At 41.0% G+C, this 21,576-nt stretch overlaps 1 protein-coding gene across 1 annotated transcript; it reads left to right on the top strand.

Annotated features, from left to right (window-relative positions):
• Positions 1 to 1,148: 1,148 nt before the first annotated feature.
• LOC128831587 (carbonic anhydrase 2-like) lies at positions 1,149 to 21,152 on the top strand. Its single transcript, XM_054018144.1, has 7 exons — positions 1,149 to 1,309; positions 2,395 to 2,592; positions 13,618 to 13,736; positions 15,559 to 15,651; positions 16,835 to 16,897; positions 17,678 to 17,833; positions 20,297 to 21,152. Exons 1-7 carry the CDS (start codon positions 1,276 to 1,278, stop codon positions 20,414 to 20,416), a joined length of 783 nt encoding a protein of 260 aa, XP_053874119.1. The 5' UTR covers positions 1,149 to 1,275; the 3' UTR covers positions 20,417 to 21,152.
• The last annotated feature ends 424 nt before the right edge of the window (positions 21,153 to 21,576 follow it).

Here is a 21,576-nt window from a genome sequence, read left to right as displayed (position 1 = left end):
CCAAACCAACAGGACATTAAAAATGTTCCTATTGTGTCCTGTCTTGCAAACTCATATGAAAATAGTTACTTTACACACACAAGTAGTATCACAGCCTTCGGGTACAATGGGACCACTCATGTGAAGTTAACTGCTTCATTTCTGTAAGGGTTTGCAGTATTGGGTCCTTCATACCCAGCAATTAACTACTGTGGTGCTTGGCAATGTAGAAAAACCCAAGCCATGTATTATTTTCTACTGCTTTAGGTTTATTTCCACATGCTCATTGGATTGGTTTACCAGTCCTATGCTGTTATTTTAGGCTGGTAATTTATTCACCCCGAGTATATACCAAATGTTAATTGTCAAAGGTGAACATAGAAATAGGAGATGTTGTAAATGTAAACAGTGTAGACCCACTTCAGGGGAAGTCACACAGTCCACCATTCTCTGGATGTGATCATAGAAACACACCATGAAATAATAGTGAATAATGTCCCTACTCAGGAGGGCCCATCCCCCTCCCTTCTTCAATGTTACAATTGTTTCCCTTTAATAAATTGGTTGAGACTATTATAAATCCCCCCTCCAAATCCCCAGTAATTGCTTTCAAATGTTGGCACCTCTGGAAAACTCTGAGCCTGAGCGGATTAAATGACTCTCTCCAGAAATAAATGCCCTGATTGCAGCACCTTTTCCTTCAGCTCCCGACAGGGAGCAGCAGCAACTTAACTATCCCACCCCCCAGCAGCTTTCCCCAGGCAGCGGCTCCAGCTCCAGCTCCACACCCGCCCTGCTGCAGCGGAGCTCGCCCCGCGCTCACGTCCCAAGGTCACCGCGGGGCCCGCGCTGCCCGGCGCTCAGGGCTGACTGAGCCGAGGGAAGCAGGCAGGGCCGCGTGCGCACCCGCGCTGCAGGTGAGGGGCCGGCCGGGTGCTCTCGGGGAGGGTGGGCGCGGTGGGAGTCGCTCCGGTTCGCATCCCCAGGGCGGGTGAGGACAGCGCTCGCTCGCGCATCCCGGCCGCCCTGCCGGGGTCCCGGCCAGCAGGGGGATGGGCTCTGCCAGTCCCGGGCTGCGCTGCGGCGGCGGCGGGAGGGAGGATGGCGACAGCAGGTTATAAAGGGCTCGCCTGCCTCTCCCCGCCCCCTGCGCGGGCTGAGCCGGAGCAGGAGTCGCCCTCCTCCCCCCGCCGGCCTCAGACGGGGGCATGGAGTTGGCAGGAGCCTATAAAAGCCCCTGACGGCGAGCCGGGGCCACCGTCCTGCAGGAGCCGGCCGGGCCAGGAGAGCGAGACCATGTCCCATCACTGGGGTTACGCCAGCCACAACGGTGAGCGAGCCAGGCTGCAGCGCGCCGGGCTCCATCCCGCGGGGGTCCCCGCTGGGCTTCCCCGGCCGGCTCCTCGCTGCTCCGCCGGCACCTGCCGCAGCCACCCCGGGCGGGGCGGCTCAGGCTGCCCGGCTGCTCTTTGCCCCTTGGCAGCGCCGGCTCCGCTCAGCGCGGGACTGTCCGGGGCATGCCCTGCCGTGGAGCCGGGCGGTGCTGCGGCTGGCACAGGGATCGCATTGCCTCTGGCGCCAGCGGGGAGCCGGCTAGGGGCGCTGCAGAGGTGGAGGGACCGGCCCCAGCGCGATCTACCTCCCTGAAGCCCATGCAAGCGCCTCCGGATTTACCCCGGGTTGTGAGTGGGGAGGGCGAGATCGGAAGCCGGCCCCTAGGAGCCCCGATTGCTCTAGCTGGGGGAGGGAGGGGAGGGGGGTCTGATGACGTGCAATCACTGTCCCCCTGGAAATGCAGTTCCTGGCAGAGGCATTGCCACGCAGGTGCGCGGTCCCGGGGCGATCTTCCTTTTTCCAGCCCCACGAGCTATTTCCCCGAACCGCTGGACAGTTCAGCCGAGGGTGGCTCTGTCATTTGTGATTAAGTTTCTCTAACAGATCTGGGCTAGTGGAGGAGGCTGGAGCATCTTCTGGTTTTTACGCTGTTACAAAACTCGTGACAGCAATATACTGTAGCTCTTCAAACCAGATGTTGGCGTGGGGAGAGGTCCGACCTCTGTCCCCTGCACGTCCCAACCCCTGCTAAATGCAGTGAGGGGATGGACGGGCAGTCAGTGCAGGATCGGGCCCGCCTGCGTCCACACCGCATCCGCGTCTCGTGAGTTCTCTCATTTGATGCGCTTGAGACCAGAGCCTCCCCAACGCGAATGGCCAGTTCTCAGGATCTATGGGTTTATGTGGCAAGGACCGGAGCTGGCGAAGACAGGTGCATCGTTAAATATTGACGCAAGAGTTAAAGCCTCAAATGCACTTATAGCATCAACTCCTCTATTGCGTTTGTTATAAATTATTTCCACCCTCTGTGCCTTGCCTGCATCTTTTTCACACTGGATCTGTGTGTGTTTTCTCTTGTAGGACCTGCTCATTGGCATGAGAATTTCCCCATTGCCAACGGAGAGCATCAGTCCCCTATTGATATTAACACCGAGTCCGCTGAGTACGACTCTTCTCTGAAGCCTTTGCATTTCAGTTATGACCCCTCCACAGCTAGAAACATCGTCAACAATGGGCACTCTTTCAATGTGGAGTTTGACGACTCTGCTGACAAATCAGGTGAGACCTCACTTCCCGGGGCTCCTGTAAGGGACTGAAATTGGACAGATTGGGAAGGGGAGAGAGGATTTTAACACTTTTCCCCTTCTACTAAAACTATCTGGTGAAATCCTGCTCCCACTGAAGTCAATGGCAGTTTTTATCTCATGGGGTCAGGATTGAACCCGTGAAGATTCATTCAGTTCATTTAGGCATCCTTTGCTCTAATTAAAAGAAAGTTGATGTTTTCTGACTTGTCTTGACCTAACCTGATCCAAAGGCCACTGAAGTCAAAGGGAATTTCAGTGAATTCAGTAGGATTTGGATCATGCCTCAAATGCACACTAGACAGAAGTAAGGTAATTGATCAGGGATGACAAAGTGTATTTATCCACCTGAAGAATACTAGCTTTGAGTGATACCTGCCAAATCATTACAGTAAACGGCAGGATGCACTGCAGAAAGAAAAGGACAACAGAATAGCAAAACAACTAAAATTAGCAACTTGAAATGATTTGGAAATAGCTTCTTCAGTTTTATATTTTTGCTGCCAACAATTGTAAAGCAGAAATATGGGGCATCTCTCCAGGTCAGTACTGGAACTGTCAGGAAATGAGTTTGATATTCTCTAATTTAAATCAGCATCAGCCCTGGCATTCCCTGACTCTGGGCTTTCTAGATAAAGATAGCAATACATGTAGCATGTTCCCACACAGTTCACTGAGAACTAGCTATTCTGTGGTATTTCAGGAGCCTTTTCATTGTACTGTACTGACAGGGGCCTGATCCTGCAAACCTCTATCCATATGATCAGTCCTTACTCACAGAAGTAGTCCCATTGAAGTGGATGAGAGTATTTGCATGAGTCTGGGCTACTTATCTGATCAAGGGTTTTGCAGGCTTGCTCCCTAACTATAATTTCTCAGCTGGCAGGATTTGCAGAAATCACCACCCTTCTACAATGAATGTGCCTCTATTTTTAATTTAGAAAGGGGAAAACAATCCCTCTGTAGAGACAGTAGCTGCCTTCTCTAGACACTGCCTGATTTAACTTGCTTGAGCAAGTGCCCTATTTTTCCTAAGCAGTTCCTTGGCAATGTCATTTAGGGGATGGTGCTGAAAACAAATTATTAGTGCCTACAACATCTTTTTTGTGTGTGTGAGAGAGAAGCTAGGCAGTGTAGTAGCTGTTCAAAACTGTAATGAAAACTCAGCAACATATTTTCTTACCTGCCTTTAGAGTAAATGGGACTAAATGGATAGCTAAATGTTTCACAAATGTATAGGCAAGAATATACAATTCAGTCAGAACATCCCCTGTAGCATGAATATCTGTTTTTCTTCAAAAGGTGATTCTGACTCACAGTTTTCTAGTGCCCAATTCTGTGCTGAGAACTCTTAAGTCCTATTAAAGTTGATTGGAATTGACAGTGCTCAGCACCAGGCAGGTTCAAATCTTCAGTGAATTTTAACTATGTCATGAGAAGTGGGAAACATGATGATAAATTACAAAAAGCAGATTTGCTTTCAGATGGTTTACTAGGGCCCCATCCTTCTCCCTTTGCGTACACGCACATGTGTGTGTGTGTTTGTGTGTGTGTGTGTGTGTGTGTGTGTGTGAAGATGTTGTGAAACTTCATTTAAATTCAGTAACTCAGAAACAGAAAACTGCCAGGATATATAAAAGTTTTCATAAATATCCTTTGGAAGAACAGCTCCTAATGAAAAAAAAATAGCACAGAAATTGAACATCTCTATTCTGTGAGAATGATTCACGCACAGCTACAGCTTGCAGAGTGGGAGGAGGAGGGGATGAGAGTGAAAATACAGTAGCTCTACAACTCATCAAGCGCTGGACTGGGAAAATAAAAGAAAACATTATACAGATCACTATATAAATTCACCTGAGTGTAGATTCTGCAATCTCTGATAGTCTTGAAAATCACCGTATATAAAATCTAGCTGGGTGCACACTTAGTTGATTCATTTGTATGCATTTAACTAGTTAGCCTAGTTTTACTAGCCTAGTTTTACAACACAACAAAAGCTGCTTATGACTTGGTTACATTTCATGCACTTCCTATATACAACATTCTGATGCTGAGCAGGATTATTTCTTTACCAAGTTCCTGGTTAAACATAATGTAGCAAGCACAAGGAGAAATTTTAAGAATTTATTTTATCTGCTATCCCTTTTTACATTAAAAATTAAGGACCTGATCCTGCAAATACTTACTAAAGGGCGTAGTGCTCACTCCCACAAGAAGTCCCATTTATGCTTGTGGGACTATTTAATGTAGTAAGCACACCATGAAGTAATAAGTAAGGTCGTGATTTGTGATTCATTTTACACACAAGTAATTTTATGCAAATAAGTAGTCTCATTGGTCTAGATCCTACAAACACTTAAGCATGTGCATAGCTTTACTCGTGTGACTAATCCCATTGAAGTCAACAGCACTACTCTTGTGACTAAAGTTATGCATGTTCTTAAGTGTTTACAGAATCAGGCCGTGTCCCAGAAATTATAGGCACAGGTTCTAATGTCTTAGTAAAAATAGGTGCAAGAGCAAAAGCATGGTTTTGGATAAAATCTTTTGGAATTGCATCATTGTGACCATTATACATTTCTCTGATTCAGACAATATTTAAAAATGTGGTCATTATTAATAAAATCATTAAAATAAATAGAAATTAGAGATCAGAATATCCAGATACTTGATACAAAACATAGCCCCTAGAAAAGAAAAGGTTCCATATATATTTGTTATATAATGCATTGCATGTGTCTTCTGCATGACTTGTCGAGTGCCTAAATACTAATACAAAAAAAATTACTTAAAAATCATCCCTCTCTCTTGCTGAGGCACCCAGGTATTGGTCAGTGTAATAAAAGTGCAAAATAAATGTTTAAATCTCTCTAAAATAAAAACAATTCCATGTGTCTTTTACGAATACTCTATTGTCATAGGGGGAAAAAGTCTTTAATCTGCTCTTTTAGAAAATTTGCTCTTTGCTAATAACAGGAGTTTATATGTGCATAATTCTTGATTCCATTTCTATTTTCATTATTCTGATATCCCAAGCATGTTAAATATTCTAAAAAACTCCTTTGTATAGTAATGTTTTAAGATGTCTAAACTAATCATGATAGAAAAAGGTTTGTGATAGCTTTAGAAATTTAAATTTTTAGAAACCACTAAGTATTGAGAGTAACCTTTTTTGAAAAATGTTTTATAAAAGCTTTCAGCCCAATCCTGCAGCTCTTACTCACAAATGTTTCTATAAATGACTACTGGTATGAATTAGATGGGCAGGATTAGACCTTGGGCTTTTAAAAGTGTGTCCTTAATATTTTACGGTTACTAGTTCAGCCTTAGAAATGTTGTAAGTAATGAAATGCCCACAAATCAATAATGACATTTATTTTACTCAAGCATTTTTCTATTTTGAAAGGCCATGATTTTCCCTTAGTATGGACATTTTATGTATTTTGTTTTGTTTGCAATTGTACGGAAAGTTTTCTGAGACTGTACCAAGTAGGATACAAACTCCTCCTTCAATTATTTTTATCTTCTCTTCATCCACTTTAATTCTTGTGGTTGAACTTTTCATTTGGCTTCTCTATGTCTGCACATCATTTTGGAGGAAGCAGGAGTGAGCTTCCCAGCCTGGGTCAACAGACTTCTGTCAGCAGGGCTCACGCTAGCACGCTAAAAATAGCTGTATAGACACTGTTTGAAGTTGCGGCTTGAGCTAGGAACTCAGGCTCTGAAGCTCAACCCACCCTTCCCTAGGCTTCAAACCTCGGGCTGCAACTTCAAAGTGCTGTCCATACAGCTATATAGAAAGTGCTAACGTGAGCCCTGTTAACCCGAGTACATTGACCCGGGCTGGGAGGCTTGCTTTCACTCGCTCCATAGTCCTGTATAGACATACTCTGTGGTCTTTTAGTAATAATGAAAGTGTATTTCCTAGTAATGGCATTTAAAATGTCTGACACTTTAAATAAGGGCAAATAGTCTCTTTGCTACAAATACCGTAGGGACTAAATCAAAGACTACAGTGTATCCATTCTGATATGCAACTACATCAATGGAACTGCTCATGGTAGTAAGCAATACAATCAATATTTAGTGTTTGCAGGATCAAGCCCAACAATATCATAATAAATGCATCTTATTCTTGGGATTTGTCCCTACTGCATTTGTAGCAAAGAAGATATTTTCACCTATTTAAAGTTACAAGCACTTTAAATCCTGTTGTGAGGAAATAGTTACACTTTCACTATTGCTAAATGACAGCAAGAAACAGCGACGAACCAAAGTTGACAACTGGCTTGCCTCAGGACAGCTAAAAGTGTCAAGAAAACCTGTAACCTGCTTATAACCTGATTTATATAAATGTTTCTCAGAAATGTTTTCACAATACGCATCGGGCCTTAATTTCAATGGCACTGGTCACAGTAGTGAGCACTATGCCCTGTAGCAGCTCTCATGCTTACAGAAGCAAAGAATCCTGTCAATAATGAATTTGTTTTCTAATCATAATATAAACTGATCTATTTTTTAGATATAAAGATAATACAATGTAATTGGAAAGTTTGATTTAAAGCTCTACAGCTAATGGTAAATAACCTGATAATTTCTCCTTATGGCCAACTCTTTGTTAGTTTTTTCTTTTCTTCTTTTTTTATTCTAAGTCAAGCTACAAACTCATATAAATTAGACATTTTTATGGAAATACAATCACAATAAAACCTTAAAGTTACTCTGCCATCCCTGGGAGGTCAAAATATAGGGCCAACTTTGACACTAGTACTGCATGGGAGACTCTCCTCAATAATTTTAAGCAAGTATATTTTTTTCAGGTGATTCTTTCTATAATGGAAAAGAATGGAGGTGTCTAGGGGATCATTCACACACATTTCTTTAATTATGACTCAGTGTAAACAGACCAAGGAATATTTGTTATCCTAGGAGAGATTGTGTGGGCACTGCTTGGTTTGCAGTGAGTTACACTGAAAGTTGTGTTGTTGTTGGATTTTTCCATTTCCCGCTGAAGCAATGATCAGTTTAGGGAGGAAACATCTAGGTCTGCAGTCTTCAAGATAAGACGTTCTGAACACAGCCTTTGACACAGGAGGTCTATTTTTAGGCCTGACAGTATAACATTACTGTATGTCTAAACCAATATTTTGAATCTTGTGGGGAACTGACTGTATAGATCTCCTGTGGCTAAAGAAATGGAGAGGCTAACCTCTGTGCTTCAGGACATACCTGTCTGAGTCAGAACTTTCTCACTGTTATCATAGTCCAAGGCAGCCATTGTATTATGCCTTTCAGTTATGTTTTAAACTATAAATCTTCTGGCCAGAAATCAATTTTGGAATGGGCACACAGAGTGTGAGGAAACTCTCCTCACTTCATTCAACTCCCTCCTTAAGAGTTGCTTCTACTGTGACAACAGAAGAAATTAGTCAACTAATCACAGCTAAGTTGGGCAGCACTTATTTTTAAAATATACAGCTAACGAGATGTGCTAATCATCCCCATATTCTGTTGGTGAAAGAGACAAGCTTTTGAGCATATGCAGAGCTCTTCTTCTTTGTGTAAGCCTGAAAGCTTGTCTCTCTGACCAGCAGAAGTTGGTCATGTAAAAGATATTACCTCACCCATCTTGTCTATCTAATATCCTGGGACCAACGCAGCTACAACAACACCGCATACAGTCATCTCTGTCTTTTCCGTTTGTCTGATGTATCACTTTCCTCGGCCTCTTTCATTTGTTCATTTACTAGCAGGTGTAAAAGACTTGTAAACTCTTTGGGGCAAGGGACCCTGCCTTCCTATGTCTCAGTTCATCATCATTCATCAGATATCAAGGAAAATGAGCACCTGTTGGCACTATTGTAATATTTTGCAATACACAATACACTTTTTTAGTAACAGTTGCTAGGATTTTTCCATAGATACAGCTGCCAGGAGACAAGGCGACATATTGTTACCACAATATAATTTAAAATCATCTTCATTCTTATAATATGGCAATTATCAATCCAAGGACAGCTCATACAGGATGAAATTCACCCCAGTGCAGAGGGTGCACACAGGGTCTGACCATTTAAAACCCATATAAATCCCTTGTTAAGGGATAATGTAGGACTTAAATCTGCAGTGGGCCTTGTGCCCTGGTGAATTTCACCCATAGAGGTTTGGTGTTCCTGATCTGTTTGTTCCCCTCCTATGTTAACAGCAATGTACTTTACTCACATTTTTATTCATGATTCATCGGGATTTCTGACATACATTATGTTTAATATGCATAAGTTGTATCTGCAAATGGTTTCACTATAGGGAAATTTGTTTAACTGTACCCATTGAAAACAACCTTTTCTGACTCTGTTAGAAGTAGGGTTGCCAATTTTGGTTGGACGTATTCCTGGAGGTTTCATCACATGATATAATCTTTAATGAAATTTTACTTTTCAATTCCTGGAGACTCCAGGGCAATCCTGGAGGGCTGGCAACCCTAGTTAGAAGCCGTTTGGGGAGCCTGATAGAGTAGAAAGTGTGTTTTGGGGAGATAAGATAAAAGAAATGAAACACCTCTCGTTATGTGCCATATTTGCACATACTATATATATATATTGGCAGCTTGACAGTGACTGTGACTCACCCGGACTGAACTTTTCGGTATGGCCTGTGTGTCAACTAGGGACAGCCCACCCCTACTTAAGGACTCAAGACTATTGGGTGAAAATGTTCTTCAGATTTTTCCTTATGCCATGAGTCCATTGTGCATCTGTAGGGAGGTGTGTGTGTACCTGTATAAGCATGGGTGTGCGTATGTACTTATGTATGCCTGTCTACACACACATATACATTATATATATATAAAATGCCATTAAGTAGTTAATGCAATTATATTTTTATATTATATAGAGAGAGTGCTCAGGGAGTAGCCTTATATCCTTAAACAGGGCGAGCTATCCTTAGCTGACACTCAGGCCGTATCTAAAAGTTCAGTCAGGGTGAGTCACGGTCACTGTCACGCTGCCAATATACAGTTTGTGCAAATATGGCACATATTGGGAGTGTTTATTCTTTTATGTTATCTCCTCAAAACACCTTCTACCCTCTCGGGCTTCCCAAATGGCTTCTATTAGAGTCAGATGTGGCTGTTTATCAGCAGTAACCGTCACATAATTTTCTTTTGGTGAAACTTACTGCAGAGGTTTCCCACAACTTACTGCATCACAAGGTGAACCCGTCCATTCAGAACCATTGGTCCTGCCTTACTCTCTTACTCTCTGCTTATTTTGATATATTCTCCTAGGAGGGATGCTTGGGAGAGATAAAATAAAAGGGGAACATCTCCCCAGAAGTGACATTCTGTCCTGTGTATTGGCAGCCTTACAGAAAGTATGACTCACCCTGGCTGAACTCTTCAGTATATCAGCTGGGGAAGCCCACCCCCTACATAAGTACTCAGAATCCCTGAGCATGCTCTTTAGTGTACTCCCCATCCATTAACAGTACAGTGTGTTCAAGCATGGCATGTTTTGAGTAATATTTCATTTATTTTATCTCCTCAGCCTTTTTTCTATCATATATACATTTGTCTATATGGCAGTGTTTATCATATATATATATATTGTGCATATATTTACATATCATACACACACACAATGTATATCTCTTCTATATCCACATTCTATAAAATCATTGCTTTCAAAAGGGAAAGGCAGGTCGTGTAGGGAAAGGTTATCTTGAAAGGCTAAAACTTGGTGTTCTGTGAATGCTGGGGTTTTTATTTGAGAGGACTCTGAATTAGCACTAAATTCCATAGATTTTGAGCAGTGGACTTCCATCTTGCTTGGATGACTCTACTTTTTGAGCTATAGGAAAATGTTCCATTTTTACTCATTTCCATTTGAGTATTTCCTTATTCTGCATTTATTCAGATTAACAAGCCTTAGAATAGTTTATTTCCTACCAATTTGATTTGTGTAAGTGGAGGATTTCATTCAATGTCTGAATTATTTCATGAAGGAATCTTGCAGTTTAGCCATTTGGATTCTTTCCAAGAAAAGCTTTTCCCTGAATAAGATAAATTAGGGCTTGCTCTTTATAGTGAGTACATCCCATCAGTGTTTGGAATCCTAGCAGTAATGCCACAGTATTCCCGCAAAGCTTAACATAAAGGACCCGACTCGTCTCTAAATAACATCCATGCTACCCACACAGTTTAGGTCAAAATTGCTAATGCTCTGAAGTAAATGGGAGAGGTAACTGCTCAGTAAAACTTCTTTTACAGTGGAATGGCCTGGCCCATGTAACCAGATCGATACCTTTGACTGTGTAGATATCTCTTAATCAAAAAAATGTCCTTTTAGTTCTACACACTCTACGATCTCACCAGGAAATGTTAGGGCCAAATCCAGTTTAATCTATTCATGCAAGGGATCCCAGTGACATCAATGGGATTTTTCGCATGGGTAAGGCGAGTAGGATTTGATCATTAAACTTTCCTACGAGTCAAAGCACTTTTACCTCCTTTGTAAAGTGCTTTGAGATCTTCTGATGCTAACTTCTATGTAACTGCTCGGGGTATTCATCATCATCATCATCATTATTATTACTGTCTCTCAAATCTGCTCAACATTGTCTCAATACAGAAAAAATACAGTGCCCACTTCTAAATTGAAATGAAGTGCTCCAAAACGTATTGTACCTTAACATATCTCATGCTGTCATTGAATAGAAAAAAAAATCACATTTGTAGCCCATCATCTGTCACATGAGCCTTAGCCACAGAATAAGAGTTACTGCTGTATAGAACATGCTGCTTTGAGAAAGGAACATGTGACTGAGATTGGCTGTTTCCTTTTTCATCCCACACTCAGCTAGCAATTGTCTCCTGCTCACATTTACTTGTGCTTGTGTTGTGCACCCATGGAAGGGCTGCAGGTTGGTATGCAGTGGGGAGGTACTGTTCCTGCACAGTCACTCTTTCCTTCTGTGTGCCACAGCTACTTCTTGTAATTTTGCCACAGGGCAGAAGGAAACATATATGCCTGGATCTTTTGCAGATAGATTTAAAATAAAATCAGTTTCAAGAAGAAATGGGTTAAAGCCAGGAAATTCAGAACTGGATTTAAACTTCCCTAGCATTCAGGAAAGGAGTCAAGAAGGTTGGACTTCACCGTGTTTTTAGTTGCAAGTGAAATAGATGAAGCAAGTAAGGAGGAAAGTTCACAGTGTAAATGCTCTTGAGGTTCTTCAGGCAGCTATTAAATTGTGGGAATGTTGACAGCTGATAACATTTATTAAGGGTTAAAAAAGGTCTTGCTGGATAAAAATGAATTTCTAACATGTATGTTTTGCATGTCAGATTTATTTTAAACTTCAGTTCTTTGGCATCATTGATAAGTGGTAACAAACATTAATAACTGCTTAATATAAACTAGCACAAGAGGGCTGTTTTTTAATTAAGCCTGCTGAATTGATGTTTGTTCACACTAATCTAATTATTATTTTTGTTGAATGATCTGCTCCTGTCTTTTAAATCCTGTGACTCAAAATAAGCTAGCACTGGATTTGAGACCCGCAGAACAAGAAAAAGTAAATAAAAACTTTCAGGAGATTTTTGTCCACCTTGTGAATTTTATAAAATCCTAACAAGATTCCTAAAGAAACCATGCTGCAGGTGGATTTAAGAATAATGTATGGTTCTGCTTCTCAGCACACCTTCCATTGATTAATAGCAGCAGGTCAACCTGCCACAACTGTGTAAAATGTTATATGGGATTCAAGAATGGAGGAAATATTAGTCCTTTTATATCTGTAATGAGCAGCTACTCTGTTAGCCAAAGAAAAAGCAAGTACGGTATTGAGACGTGTTTCTATAACTTAGAGCAGCTCCCTCTTTCTTAAAATGAATCTTGGCATAATATAGACTAATTGGTTTTAGCAATATTTTTTAAAAAGCAAATAATTATTTCATTTAGAAAAGAAACACATTCACAATGACTATTTTTACTTAAAATGTCCTAACTTATAGTGCTCTGCTTGAAACAACCATCCTTCATAATTTAATGGCTTTTAAAAATGTCTATTTAGTATAAAATCTATACATGTCTAGCTACCATAGGCAGAGATCCATTTTTCTTCACACATTATATACACTCACCTTGTAGTTTGGCAATAGGTAGAAAGATGCATGATCTGTTCAGCATTGACTAATATGTTTGAAAATACAATGACAAATACAAAATAGACTATTGAGTCACGAAGAGAAATGTGTGACGGGAGTTCTGTGGTTTGAATTTAGTTGCCAAAGAAGGAATATCAGGCTAGATTCCTAAAGCAATTTAGTTGTGGTGATGCTCAGTGTTTCCTTGTCTAATTTCAGGTGCCTAGAAAATCACTGGGAATCACAAAGCCTGAGTTAGGGCTCCCTATACAACGAATGAAGGGAGACAGATGCCTAAAAATGGAATTCATAAAAGCCAGCTCCCTGCCTAAGCTAGCCAATGGGAAATGGCCAAGCAAGGATAGTATCATAAGCCCAGTTTCTCTCAGGGAATTTGGCACATAAGACCAGGCTACAGGCTGTATTATTAGCATGGCTGGTAAATTGCTGATGAATCTCATACATTAAAGGCATTTAAGTTTTTAGATGTCTGGTATAGACTAGGGCTAGTAATAGCATTGTATTGTAAAAAGTAATCCAGAGTAACATGGTAGCATGCAGAGCAACAAAATGCAGTCTCACTTAGGCTAGGTCTACAGTACACACTTACTTCATAATAACTATATTGCTCAGGGGTTTGAAAAATCAACATAGCTACTCCCCCCGTCGGCTTAGAGCATCTTCATCAGAAGCGCTACAGCGGCGCAGCTGCATTGTTGCAGCTGTGCCAATACAAGTTTGTAGTGTAGACCTGCCCTTAGAAGCCCCAAGTTTAGTGTTCTGTTTTAGAGTAAGGCTCCATAACAAAGGAGGTGAGGCAAATACTAATGGAGGCTGTTTGGTTTGCAGTGCTGAGAGGCGGAGCACTTGAGGGAACCTACAGACTGATTCAGTTTCACATTCACTGGGGCTCCTGTGAAGGCCAAGGTTCTGAGCACACTGTGGATGGAGTGCAATATGATGCCGAGGTAGGACTGGCTTTTTTTCTTATAGGGGACTGTACACATCAGGCATTTTTTCTAAAAATTTCCCATCAGTGCAACTCCCCCAGTGGCAGCAATCCTGGGAGTTCTAGCTGGGTAAGAAAACATGTTGGCTCAAATGTCGGCTGCTAGTCTACGTTAGTGCTCCCAACACTGGAGCAGCTCCATATTATAGAATGGTGGGAAATGTTAAGCAAAATCTTGTGTAGATACAGTCTAAAAGTGCTGGATGGTGTCAAGCGAGATGTGGTATTCACTGTAAAAGATTTTCATTGCAGCCACTTCATTTCACAGACATGACAGAGCAAAAAAACCAAACAAATTAGGTATACATGGCTGTTCCCTGCACTCCCAATGGCTCATGGGAAGCATTGGAAAAAATTCTATTCCCTGTGTATCTGTATATCGTAGGTTCCCCGTTTTCTTGTCTCTAGTGTTAAAAACAAAAGTGTTTGCTCTGACATGACAAGACTTTTGGTTCTTTAAAGGCTTTATTGTGGTTTTCAAGTCATGGTCTGTGGAAGTGAGGGAGCAAGAGGAGCTGTGATGGGGACCTGCAGCAGTGGGACCTCAAGCAGACATGTTGGTTGACCCAGCCAGGATGCCTCCAGGGACCCTATAGGACTGTATGCTAGAACAGTAGCTGTACCACCCTTTGCTACACTCCCCTGGACCCAGGCTCACCTCTACTCCACTCACTGGAGCGGAAGGAGGACAAAGCCCTATATTAACTATCATCTCACCCCTCTCTGTCCACTTTGGAAGTCTAGCAGTGGCAGCAGAGGTGGAGTTTCTCAATTCTTGCACTAAGGTAGCACAAGGATTGAAATTGTGGCTGGCTCTTTCACTGGAGTATAAAAGAAGTAGCTCTTTGCACCTTTTCTTTTCCTATCCCTTGTGCACCCAGGCAGGGCCAATAACAATCTGGCCTGAGAGTTCACCTGCCCTGCTTCTGCTTCTTTTTAACGAGGTACTGAGCATCTTTCAACTTTCTGAAGGCTCTGAGCACCTTGTAGGATTATACAATGTATAACTCTGAGATTATAAAATTCTGCTTGTGGCACCATAATTATCTGCTAAACTTCCTGTGCAGATAGTTATGATGGCACAGATTGTTATTATTTCAAATGAGGAATAAGTATCAGGAGCAGATGAGCTTCTGAAGAATCAAAATCCTCTCTTCATCTTAATAGCCCTAAAAACAACTAAGAAAACAAAAACAAAGAAGGAGTGCAAACCAGCTAGATTGACGTGGAGATATATTTATTTCCAAACAGAAAGTCCTCCAAAGTTTTCCAGGAGCTGTCATTTTTTAAGGCATCCCCTTAAAATTTGCAGGCCAAACTCAGCCATAGTGTAAGCAAGTATAACTCCCCTAAGTCAACGGAGTTGTATTTAGAGCATGTTTATTTAGAGCATCCTTTTAAAAAAACAGAATACTTAGATTTAAAATAATTAGGCCAAACCCTGCAGTCGTTGCTTCAGCAAAATTCACACTGAAGTCAACTGGAGTTTTACCAGAATAAGGACTGCAAGATGTGGCCCATACTTGGCATTTAGAAATGTTTTTGAAAATAAGTATGAGAAGCACTTCTTATAATTATAAATATCTATTGCACAAATTTCTACAAGAGACATAAAAACAAATCAATGATGCAACAATTTCATAGCTGTATGCAAAACTTTGCAAGTTTCAGCAGTAAAACACCATCTGTGTTAATGTTTAGTAAATAGTCATCTATTAATTGAGATGCTCTGGTAGATGGAAGGTGCTGTTTATAAATATTTCTTGTCTCCTTGATTCTAGCTTCACTTGGTTCACTGGAACACAAAATATGGTAGATTTGGTGAAGCTGTGAAGCATCCTGATGGCTTGACTGTTGTAGGTGTTTTTCTGCAGGTTAGTTGAACAATCACCTTATTGTTATTGTAATGTATTGTTTGTATTGCAATAGTGCCTAGGTGCTCCATCATGGTAGGTGCTGTACAAACACAGAACTAAAATATTCCCCCACCCCAGCAAGATTACAATCTAAGGCCTTGTCTACACCCAGAAGTTGTACTGCTTTAGAAATACCGTAGAGTTAAAGAGGTACGTCTCCCAGAGTTATATTGGTATAAAGGTGCTTATACTCAATAAGCCCTTCTGTATGGGAAGAGCAGTAAGATATATTGGTGTATGGCCTTTTATACCAATATAACTGTGTCCACACTAGGGTTGGTATTAGTATAACTATGCCATTAAAAAAAAATCACACGGTATAAAAACTATGTGTAAACCAGGCATAAATAACCTCTAATTTCCCTTTCCTTTTTGTCACTCCTCAATGGCAGGATGTTTTGTGCTAGATTAATTTGCTTTGCTTTGCTTAATATAAAGGTTTAGAAATACACAACCAGCTAAAGAAGATGATTTGTCTCTACTGTGCTCCCTCTATTCTGGTCATGTTGGTTTTGTTGGGAGTTTAAATTTGACTTCTGAGAAATGAACAGTTAAAGTTCAATAATACATCCACATACCTTAAAAGAAAATCATTTTATTCTGTCCCACAATCCTTGACCTCTGCAGATTAGTCAGCACAACTCATTTGTGCTGACTGGCAAACTTCATATGCTTTACAATGTGAGGGCACAGCCACTTCCATCATTCAGCATTATGAGAAATCTCTATGGGCAGGTCTTCACTACGGGGGGGGGGGGTCGATTTAAGATACGCAAATTCAGCTACGCGAATAGCGTAGCTGAATTCGACCTATCGGAGCCGACTTACCCCACTATGAGGTCGGCGGCAAAATCGACCTCCGCGGCTCCCCGCGTCGACAGCACTTACTCCCACCTCCGCTGGTGGAGTAAGAGCGTCGATTCGGGGATCAATTGTCGCGTCCCGATGAGACGCGATAATTCGATCCCCGAGAGATCGATTTCTATCCGCCGATTCAGGCAGGTATTGTAGACCTAGCCTAAGAAACTAATTGGTGCTGTGATGATGTAATTTAAAATGTGTCTTCAGACAACTATAGTGGTAAATCTAAGCCACCACATATACACCTACTTACATTCTTTTCATATGGTTTGCATTACAGGTGGGAAATGACAGGCCTGGGATACAGAAAATTATTGATGCACTGGACTCCATTCAAACCAAGGTAGTATATGATCTCTATGCCAACTGACAACAAGCACAGCAGTTTTCTATAGTCTTCTTCTTCAAAAGTGCAAAATTGAAGTTCCTTACTTCTGCTTTCTATATGCAAGTACTACAGTAGAACAGCTCTCCATGTCATCAGCACTGACGCCTTTGTAATCCCTACCCTGATGATAGCTCAAATATTTTTTTAAAATTAGGCTAATAGAAGATATTCAGCATTGTAGGTCATCCAGCAATTGAAAAGAATTTCTGTAAATAATGATTTCATACCATTATGATTGTGTGCTTCTGGCTTTCAGTTGCAGTGGAGTCCATAGTTGTTATACTGGGCCAGGTTCATCCCTGGTGTAAATCAGATGAGTTACACTAATGACTGAAGTCAATGAGAGTTTGGCCATTAACGTCACATAGCAGAACCAGACCCACGCATTTTTATATTTGCTGTGTCTCTTTTGCCATCTGTGCATGGGATATAGATTGTGGATGTTTGTAGAGGAAGAGGCAGTAACATTAGACATTTGAAACAAGGATTGAGGGCTTGATCCTGGAAGATGCTGAGCAACTTTAACCCCAACAGACTTCAGCAAATTGTAGGAGGGTCTCAGTACTGTGCAGTATTAGCATCCATCTCTTTCTCTCTCTCTCTCTCTTTCTAAAGCAGGGGACACACTTGGCAAGAAATATCAAACCTTCCTTAACTAGCTCCACTAATGCAAGCAAGGTGTATTTTCCAACTAATCTTACACCACAGTTTTAATAGGCTGTTCTATCTTTTTAGGGCAAGCAAGCTTCCTTCACAAACTTTGATCCCAAGAATCTGCTTCCTACATCCCTGGATTACTGGACTTACCAAGGTTCGCTGACCACTCCCCCTCTACTTGAATGCGTTATCTGGCATGTTCTGAGAGAACCCATCAGTGTCAGTCCAGAACAGGTAAATCTTCAGTAGCTAAAGGTCATTTTTCTATATGAAAATACTCTCATTCGCCTTGATTTAGACTTCAGTGGGATCTTCTGCTGACGCTGCAGTTTACATTACTGGAACAGAATAGAGTCCGATTGCAAAGCTTTGTGAAAGAGAAGATAGCATCATGAATCATTGGTTCAATACGCATATCTGAAATGGTTATTTTCTCCCTCTCTGGTAACTGTGTTCATATGTATGTTGAAGTGGACTTTGCTGCTACTCAGGACAGGAGTCAAGTAGAAATGCCATTGCTTGGAATGCAGAAAATTTGCAGCTTCCAGAAGTTTGCATTTTTTCTCAAGAAACTCTTATATTGTGCAGCTTGATGACACTGGCAAATGCTCTAGCAGAGTAGAGCACTGACAAGTTGAGTGTCTCTGAGAGTTAGTTCTGTGCACCATTCCTTAATGAAATTATGTAGATTCAAGTTTCATCCTCAGGTCTGCAGTGGTTTAGCTAAGAAGATAAAAATAGGACCTTTGAGTCTATAAATATAAGCCATATCTGAAGGGCTTTAGTTTACCCTCAAAGGCTTAAATCAATTTTACCAATGGCTATTGCTCTAACAATAATAAAATAATTGTGTTTCTTTATTGAGTTGAGATGAAAAGAAGCTGTGATCTGGTGCTGGGCATAATTTAATAAAAGTGCAGGGGAAAGGAAGAGGACGAACTATTGGAAATGTTCATTAAACTACAGTATCTATTACTACTAATAAGATGCTTTGGAGTGAGTCTTAAGCTCGACATCTTTGTTTAAAGCCACAGGAACTATTACTGATGATCAAGGGGACATGAATGTAGCCTTACAACACGGGAGAGAGGGGAGGGGAAATACTCAAAATAAATGAGTGTTTTTCCCTTAGGGAAGCCATCCTTCATCTCTTCCCATTGCAAATCCGTTTATCACATTGCACCTTTCTAAACCAACTACTCAAGACCAAAGCTGTACATATCATGTATTTTGCCGTTCCTAAATGCTGAACAAATCAAGAAACCATAAAACAGTTTGGGGAAAAAGGAAATCCTAAAATGTAGCATCTGTTGGGAATGTTTTCACTGGACTTCAATTCACAGTTGGCAACTGCTTTTCTAAAGATAGGTAGTTTTTGAATATTTGTCAGGAGGGGAGCAATCCATAAGAATTGCTATACTGAATTACTGATTATTGGAATACGCAGGGTTGCAGCATTCTGAGCCATGGACCATGTCTCTCACTGAAGTAAAAGGCCTCTTGTAAGGTAGCTCTTTGCCAATCAGAGTGTAGCATGATTTTGTGTCACAGAACCATTCTGCATGTTACAAAATGCTGCAGCCCCCTTGTATACTTCTGTCAGCAATTTCTATTGCTGTGTGTTCTCAGACATGGTGTCCCGAATCAGTTAACTAAAATGAGGACTATTTCTAACCTGCTGGTCACTTGCATTGAATTATATTTGTCTGACCTGTGTCACACATGAGAAAGCAGCATGAATAGCTGAGTGCCTGTGACAAATCCACATGGTGTCCTGGAGTGCTGGGTTTTGCAATTAGTTCTGAATTAGCTGAAGTATGTGTAAAAATCACACATAGGCAGATAGCTCCCTATGGACCACATCTAAAGAGTCTGCTGTGTGTTGATTATTCTGGCAGGTACCTCAAAGATGGCACAGCGAGACTTGTTTTTAATGGAAGTACATGAATAAACATTGTATAGGGTAAATGTCTTACTGCTTGGGAAACCGCACATTTATTTCAACTATTTCAGTGCCTGGCTGTCCCAAGGCACCTTTGGAACAGAAAAGTATTATGGTACAATTAAACACAGAGATGGTTCTATTTTAGAGCGCTATGGAATTGCAGATCATGCTTTAGGATAGACTTTCACATTCTTACAGTACATTCCAATGAAACTGAGACCGATTCTTCTTCAAACCAGTTTAACCTCAGGATAACTTCACTGACTTCTGTTGAAGTAATTGCTGAATTACACCAGTATGAGAAAGGGATCAAGTAAATGTTATTTAAAATTAAACTGTCAAAAGAGTTTCAGCTTTCAAAATAGCCAAGTGTTCAATTAATCTACAGACCTGGAACAAATATAAAGCCAGCTCTGGCCCCTTTGTGTGGTTCCTGTGATTCAAAAGGTCCAGAAAACTGCCCCTAGATGGTTCTATACCACTCTTTCCCAGCCCTACCAACACAGAGGGCATGTCGAGGGCCAAAAAGGATGTGTCAGGGGCAGGAGAGGGTTTGGGTGAAACACCTTGCACTGAGTTCCTTGGGCAGAAAAACAACAATGAGGGTGATCATTTAGAGATGTCTTTAAGCCACCTTTCCCCATACCCTAAGACTTGCACTGTCTCTGGCTCACAGTATATACCGTAAATAGATTTCCGGAGGCATGAGGATGCATCTGAAGGTTAATGTTGATCCTTTCTTTTTTCTCCAGCTGTGCAAACTCCGTGGCCTTTGTTTCAGTGCTGAGAATGAGACCCCGTACCATATGATGGACAACTGGCGTCCATGCCAGCCTCTGAAGGGCAGAGAAGTTAGAGCTTCATTCCAATAACCTAAGCACTGAGCTCATAAGAAATTGCTGTGTTTGTGAGGGAGGAGTCCCTTCTGCTAAGCACAAATCAAACCTTTGCTAGCTGTGCACTGGCAACATTTCTTCTCCTAGATCTCTCACTTCTTCCATTCAGCATCTGAAGTTCTGGCTAATGAAATGTGAAAGACCCTAGACCAAGAGAAAAAGGGTCTTAATGTGTGGGGAGGGGGGAAATCTGTGTGATGTTTGATGATAATTGCTGTGACTGACACTTTGGCTGTTTGGCAAAGCATATAATGACAGCAAAATAAGCCATTTTAAAGTAACCTCATCTACAGGTGATAGTACATATAACTAACTGTACTCAGTAATGTGAAGCTTTTTTGGAAGCACAGGAATACAGAATAATTTGGAGATTTTAAATGTGATTTAAGAGATTAAGTTATGTCAACACAGACAGTGAAAAGCAAATTAATATTGATGATTAAATGTCTTAGATTTTAAGAAACCGAAGTGTAAATATTTTTTTAAATTGTTTTACCTTGTTAGCCATGGTATCAACCTCCATTATGTCTTAATGTTAGTGTGTTGGTTTTTTAAAATTACAAAATGTCTTAAATTAAATATCTATAAAACTTATTACCATAGATATAATACAGAGTATCTTTCCATTAAAATAATATATGTCATAATTTAAAAAAGAAATGAATATTGTATTTTAGATAAATTCTCTAATAAAAGAACCTCTATAATTATAGTTCTGTTTCCAGACTCTTATTTAATCCAGGAAAATGGGACAGGGAGTTTTCTGCATTCATGTGTGTGTATATATATATATATATAATTAGGCACATAGTACATTAATAAATATTCATTAGAAACATATAATACACAGGGACCAGTCTCACAGGTTTTGTGGCAGAGTTTAAGGAAACAGAAGCTGAAATGTGGACCAGTTTTGGTAAGAGGGTGATTGCCTTATATAGTCCCTGGTAGCAAAAAGAAGGCAACTATCTTTAACATACAGTATTAGCCTTAAGCAACTGCCCCTGAGGATTAGCAAAACCATTCGCATAATAGAGCTGCTCCTTAACAGAAAGGAGAACCACTGAAGACCAAGTTAGGTTCCTAGGGCCATAGGAAGGCCTCTGTCTAAAGGGCTTCATTTTCAAGCATGCTGA

This window comes from Malaclemys terrapin, chromosome 2, assembly GCF_027887155.1.
Source record: "Malaclemys terrapin pileata isolate rMalTer1 chromosome 2, rMalTer1.hap1, whole genome shotgun sequence".
Taxonomy (NCBI): domain Eukaryota; kingdom Metazoa; phylum Chordata; order Testudines; family Emydidae; genus Malaclemys; species Malaclemys terrapin.
Note: the sequence above shows the minus strand (reverse complement) of the source record. Positions and strands in the feature narration are given on the sequence as shown.